Source organism: Dipodomys merriami, unplaced genomic scaffold (genome assembly GCF_024711535.1).
Source record: "Dipodomys merriami isolate MVZ:Mamm:240054 unplaced genomic scaffold, mDipMer1.0.p SCAF_3, whole genome shotgun sequence".
Classification (NCBI taxonomy): Eukaryota; Metazoa; Chordata; class Mammalia; order Rodentia; family Heteromyidae; genus Dipodomys; species Dipodomys merriami.
Window position 1 is genome coordinate 71,087,392 of NW_027204492.1, and position 6,653 is coordinate 71,094,044.

The 6,653-nt window shown below is 47.5% G+C and overlaps 1 protein-coding gene across 1 annotated transcript; it reads right to left on the minus strand.

Moving 5' to 3' along the window:
- Positions 1-1,005: 1,005 nt before the first annotated feature.
- Pja1 (praja ring finger ubiquitin ligase 1) lies at positions 1,006-5,767 on the minus strand. The gene is made up of 3 exons (XM_070040245.1): positions 5,625-5,767; positions 3,876-4,035; positions 1,006-3,324 (listed from the first exon to the last, which is right to left on the minus strand). Exon 3 carries the CDS (start codon positions 3,261-3,263, stop codon positions 1,440-1,442), a length of 1,824 nt encoding a protein of 607 aa, XP_069896346.1. The 5' UTR covers positions 3,264-3,324; positions 3,876-4,035; positions 5,625-5,767; the 3' UTR covers positions 1,006-1,439.
- Between the last annotated feature and the right edge of the window lie 886 nt (positions 5,768-6,653).

Here is a 6,653-nt window from a genome sequence, read left to right on the forward strand (position 1 = left end):
TGCTTGGTGCTAGTGACTCATACTTCTAGCTACTCAGGAGGCTGGGATCTGAGGATCATAGTTAGAATCCAGCCTAGGCAGACAGATCTGACACTCCTATTTCCAATTAAGAAGCAAAAAGCCACAAGTGGAGATGTGGCTTAAGTGGTAGAATGCCAGCCTTAAGTGAAAATCGTAAGGGAGATCACCCTGACCCCATGTTCAAGCCCAAATATCAGCACAAAAAATACTCCATTGGTTATGGACATATATCCATGTACATACACACATGCATATCATCTAAACACAGATAAGAAGTAAATCCACCATTTTCTGGGTAGTGTTTACCTCTGTGTAGGTAAATATGGTAGCGAGGAATGTCATCTGTGCAATTTTTTAATTTATGACAGACAAGAGATTGACAGAGAGGTAGAGCAAATATGGACAAGTTTTGCCTGTTCACTGTGTGAATGGGAACTTCTATTTCCAGCAGCCACTGACCATTGAGGTATATGTGTATACCTGCCTGCCTGCCAGCCAGTACTGAGACTTGAACTCAGGGCCTCACACTCTTAGTTGGCTATTTTGCTCAAGGGTGGCACTCTACCACTTGTGAGCCACACCTTCACTTCCAATTTTTGGTGGTTACTTGAAGAGTCTCACAGATTATTTTCTGTTTAAGCTGGATTTGAATCAGTCTTCAGATGTCAGCCTCCTGGGCAACTAGCACTGGCTGTTATTGTTTTAAGCTATATAGATGACATATACCTTTATTTTTATTTTTATTTTTTTACCAATTCTGAGAACTTCTATTTTCTCAAGTGATTTTAAATCTTTCAATTCTTGCACTCAGTTTGGACTTTATGATTGTTCTATATTTTAATCATGTTTTCTCTTGGTTTCTTTCTGTACCTAATCTTTCTCTTGTAATAGACACATCTTATTCCTACTCTTTTAAAAAAAATTTCTGGTTTTGGTGCTAGTATTTCCAGTCTTGGCATCACCATTTCAGAGAAAACCAAACAATTCTGTTTACCATGGAAAAACCAAAGAACTTTAATAAGCTTTAATGGCAGACACTGCGATTACAGGAACATTAGGCCAAAACATGCAACAAAAATGCTTTTGCCTTTTGAACATATTTAACAGATAAACTTGACATTACAATTAACAACACAGTCTATTCAAGAAAACAAAGGCAATTTATTTTAGCTCTCAGATTAGAAAATTTATGCTCTTACAGCGATCTCAAGTAGCATTTAGAAAGTTTAGTTTCCTTCTAACCCCTAAAGACACCATGAATTTGAACGCAACCCCACGCAACCATTTCTACATTGAAAATAATCAGAATCAACAGCTTTAATAAACCATTTTCATTTGCGTTGTTTATTTTGAGAGAGCTCCTGCACTTAAAGGTTTCAGATAGGGAGAAGAATTAGGGTGGGATTAAACCTTGGCATTTAGAGAGCAGGTGGGAACATGCAGCGGCACACGGGACAGGTCCCGGACTTCTGAAGCCAGATGGAGACACATGGCTTGTGGAAGTAGTGGTGGCATGGCAGCTCAGTTGCCACCTCCCCCTTCACATATTCACTGCAACAGATAGGACAGCACATTTCCTGACCTACTGCATCCTGATCTTCTGTGACCAGGATCTCAGGGAGAGTATCAATGCTCTCCTTGTTGGCTGGTGGGTTGGCCACCTCCACATCCACAGCGAGGGACTCCAAGTGTGCGAGGGCGGTCTCCATCGCCTGAGCCAGGCGCTCTTCCAGAGCCATGTAGGTGAGGAATTGAGGATCCACATAGGAAATGGCTTCAGCCACTCCTAACCCATCTGCAAATCCGTCAAACAGGCTCCAATCCACTTCTAGGTCTTCACTCACACTGGAATCGTCTTCAAGGTTGTTGTTCCCATCCAGCACAAATGTCCCAGGCTGAATCAAGGGGGGACGGGAACTGTTATCACCCTCACTGCTACTCTCATTCTCACTGTATCGAAGCCAAGGGATCTCTGCTGCTCCCCGAGGTGCCTGCTCCTCTCTTCTAAGAGATGGTTCTTGAACATCCTCAATATAACTATTGCCATTGGCGCTGGCACCAGTGCTGGCACTAGTGCTGTCACTGGTGCTGGCACTAGCACTAGCACTGGCACCAGCACTGGCACCAGCCATGGCACAAGCCCCATCCTCGGGGTCAGGGCTGCTGCTACTGGCAGCACTCACATTTACGGAAGCTTGTGGAGGCTCCTGCTCTTCCTTTCCTGTCAGTGTCTCCCAGCTCTCTCCACTGGGGGACGGGGGCAGCTCTCGATTTCGATACCTGCAGCGCAGAGTGGCGATCCACTCTTTCTCACTGTCCGAATCTTCATCCATGTATCTGTGGTAATCATTGTACATATAGAAGTTAGAGTCAGCCATGGTTCGACGGCGTCTGGGTCCCTTCTCTCGCTTCCCTTGGCCAGTGATCCTCCCTTCTCTCTTGTCTTCAGGGTATTTTGGTTCAGAGTAGCTGCTGGAACTTTCACCTCGGCCTCTTCTTGCCATGCCATTGGGATAGCTTTCATCCTTCTTGGCAGCATCCATCCACCTGGAAGTACTATGTGGCATATCATCATCATCATCGGTATCAAAAAATACTTTTGGTTTCACGCTTGGTGGTGCCACATTGCGGACTTTAGGCCTCACCACGGGTTCCTCGGCACTCTTGGAGGTGTTTTTCCCACTACCACACAGACTCACAGGAGCCCTGCCAGGATGCACAGGTAAACTCTGACCTCGCCTCTCCCTCTCCAAGTTGTCACCTTTTTTAGCCCCCTTGCCTTCAGCAGAAGACATGTAAGAAGCCGCACCATTTTGCTTTTGATACTCTGCTCTGCCAGCAGAGTACCTCCCAGAAGGGGCTTGGTCACGTTCCTCTCTCCCGTTACGGTTATAACTAGAGAAATGGGCATGTGCCCCCATCACATTAGACCTGGCCCCTTTCTCTTGGTCATACACCTTGTCATCCTTGAGCTTGCCAGTTTTCCCTCGTACTGGCAGACGTTCCACAGGCCCAGCCCCCTCCTCCTCACTATCGTCTATCCCAAAAGTATCAATATGTCCATAAGCCATTCCTCGTCGGCTAACGGAAGCCCTGAACTCTCTGGGCAGATACCTGGAATAGTCCTCATTTTCAACAGTCAAGCTGCTTCCAGAGCCTTCTCGGTCATCCCAACGACGACGACGACTGGCAGAAAATGGTGATCGGCTCCTCTTGGATTGAGTGGGGGTTGATCTATGCATTGGTACTTTGGATGTTGTCTTTCCCTGGGTGGCAATCCTCCCTTGCTGGCTCCTAGATGTCCTGTAAATGAAATAAGCACACCTTCTTTCATACCTTCTGCCTGCATTGGATTGATACTCTCCTGCTGTTTTGGGTTGTATAGGCTTGCTAGATTCCTGATCCAAAGCTCTGATTTAGGTGGGGTTCAATATAACTAGGTTGCACTCTGGGAAGGCTCTCTCCTTTCCTGCCCATGATTCTAAGCTGGAAAAAATCAGTTCAAAATAAAGAACAGGGAGATAAACTTTTACTTTAGCAAGCAGATAATAGAAGACAAAGAGGCCTTTAAAATTAGTCGTGATTTCTTCTAAGAAAGCAAATAGTACTCTATCAGGTGTAGACTTGGAATAGATGCTTAATGTAGGCAAAATGATTACAAAGATTGGGCCTGCAGGAAAGCTAAATTCTGGGGGCAATGTGACAGAAGAAAGAGTGAGTGGACACTTAGAATTGTGCTAACATGGGAGGAAGGAACACTGCTGAGGTTTAGGGGTTGTTTTTTCTGTGCTGGTTCTGGGGCTTGAACTCGGGGCTTTTTTGCTCAAGGCTGGCGCTCTATCACTGAGCCATACCTGTACTTTGGTTTTTTGGTGTTTGATTGGAGACAAAAGGTGTCAAAGTCTCTTTTCCCCAGGCTGGCTTTGTATTAGAATAGTCAGATCTCAGCCTCCACTGGTGCCTGGCTGCTGTAGGTTTTTATGGCGTGTTTCCTGGAGTTCTTTCTGGTGAGCACTGCAGACACAGGAGAAATGCAAATTGGAATTGAGTCGAAAATATAGATCACTATGTGTAAATGAGCACCTACGTGTCTGTTGGAAGGAGGACAGATGGAAGGGACCAGTAAAACTGCAATGGAAGGAAGCCTGTATTTGTAGAAAAGAGGGTGTTAGAGTAAGACCCCTTCTGGATGTGGTATGCAAATGTCAGGTGTGGGCGGGGCAGCTTCAGAGAGGGTTGTGGGTAAATGTGTGAGAAACAAGGGGTGTGTGTGTGTGTGTGGCTGTATGTGTAGTAGTGGAACCCTGGATAAAAGCAAATATTTGTGTGTATCACAAGCAGAGAAAAGGAAGAGTATAGTGGCAGTTAGAGGGGTGTCAGTGTGTGTATATGCGCTTTTGTGTTTGTCAAAACGGGAGGTGACAATGGAGAAACTGCAGCCGGTATCAATGGTGGGAGAGCTGCAATGAAAAGGGGTGTGTGCGGCCAGCGTAACAGGCCATCTGCACATTTGAATACAACAAGCAGGAAGGAGGTAGCCCGAGAAGGGTTTCTATTTGGAAATAGAAATCACACAGAAGTCATCAACTAGTAAGGGAGAAGTGTATATGCTCCGATGGGGTGTGGATGAGAAGAGCAACCAGGGTGTAATGTATGTATGCGTATGTCAGAGGTCTGCAATAGAAGCATATGTGGGGATGTGGCAGGCTAGAGGGTGACCCCGAGGGGTAGGCCTGTAGGGGTGTGAATATATGTGTGCGTGCTTGTGCGCGCATGTTTTTGTGTGTGCTAGAGAAAGCAAAGGAGGGAGGGTAGAAGGTTCTAGAGGTATGAAATAGGCCCGGTGCACTGGGGGGCAAAGCAATAGGGGGTGCGTGATAGACTACCCGCGTGCCTGTGTGCGCATGCGTGGGAAAGGGGACTCGCTGGAACGTTGGAGATGGAGGGATAGGGACGAGGCTGCTTCATCAGGTTTCAGTGGGGGGGGGGGAGTGTTCGCGTAAGCGGCAGTGCACGCGCCGAGGCCCCACACATGAGAGGGGGATGCAGTGTCATAATAAGGGGGGGGGCATCATTACCAGCTCAATGGGCAAACCAAATTGAGGTGACACGAACAAGGAGGTAAAAAAAAATAAATGGTATATGTGAACATAGTTTTTTATGTGAGGCTAATTTTGTTTTACCTCAGAAATTCTTTTCCTGGGGACAAATATTTATACCGGAATATCTTAACCATTTCTCGGTCGGCAAAACGCGTCCAAGATGGGGGAAGAAAGGCCGCGGAGCTTTCCTCAAGGGGACCGTGGAGGGAGGAAAGGCGCGGAAGGGGCAACGGGCCGCGACCACCTCTCTACTCAGTCAGGGGCCACAAGCGTAGGGAAAGGGCTACACAAAACCGGGGCTAGTCCCCCAAAAGGCCCTTTGGGGACAAGGGCCTATGCACTCTGTAGTCAGGTCTCTATCGGTCCCACCCCCTTCCCAAGAGGAAAACCCAAAAAGAGGTCTGTGGGCTCTCCTTCCCCTCACTCCGAATCCTCGCCCCACTGCTCGACCACCCTCCCACAGCCGGCGCCTGGCTGAATAGGGGGCAAACCTTCTCTTACCTACTCCAGACAGCCACACGCTCGACGGACAAGCAGAGCTCCGGGGCCTCCGGGACCTCCGGGGACCTCCGGGACCTCCGACACCTCCGACCGCCACAGCGCCAGCACCTCAGCTCCGGACTCCAGCTCCTCCTCCGCCAGATAGCAACCCGGCAGGCGGAGACTGCGACGGCGGAAGTGATTGTGACGCCAGCCACAGCCACGCCCCCTGATGTGCAGGGTTGGGGGGGCGGCGGGGGGGGGGGAGTGGAGGAGGCGCGGAGCCGCGGGGGGGGGGGCGGCATGGAGCGCGTGGGCGGAAGACAACGGGGAAGGGAAAGCAGCTACGAACCACCAATCAGGTGGACCTGAAAGCATTTCATTTTGTGTGCTGAAATCTGCCAAGATATGGAACAGGACAGTGAAAAACAACAACAACAAAAAACAGCGTGGATAAATGATTCACATTGAGCCATATTTCCTTCAGTTTTTTCTGGCTTTTTCATCTACTTAAATGAAATGTTCAAATTCTTTCTGATTAATTGCAATGTGAGAATAATGGTATTACTGTAGCACACCCTATTTCCATGTTATAATTTGGGGGTATGAAAATTGCAAAACTATATTTAGGGGAGCAATAAGCTTAAAAAATTTAACCTGATGGTTAAAGCAAATTGAAGCTGTTCTGAAATTTGTTTCTGTTGATGACTTTTCCATCCAAAAAATACTTATCAAATGTCACATAAGTTAAAATTCTATTAATTGTAGCTTGTAATGCTAGCTACTCAAGAGGATCTGAGTTCCAAGCCAGTCTGCGCAAGAAACTCCTGTGAGAGTCCTACCGCCAATTTATCCTCCCCCTTCCCCCCCCCCCCAAAAAAAATGCCAGAAATGAGGTTGTGGCTCAACTGTTACAGCACCAGCCCTGCGTGGCAAAAACTCAGCTACAGCACCCAAACCCTGAATTCCCAGTACCAAAGCTTGCGTTTACAGATAATGGAATAATACTACGACTGACAGACACTTGTAGCCATGCTGTTTAAAAGTCAA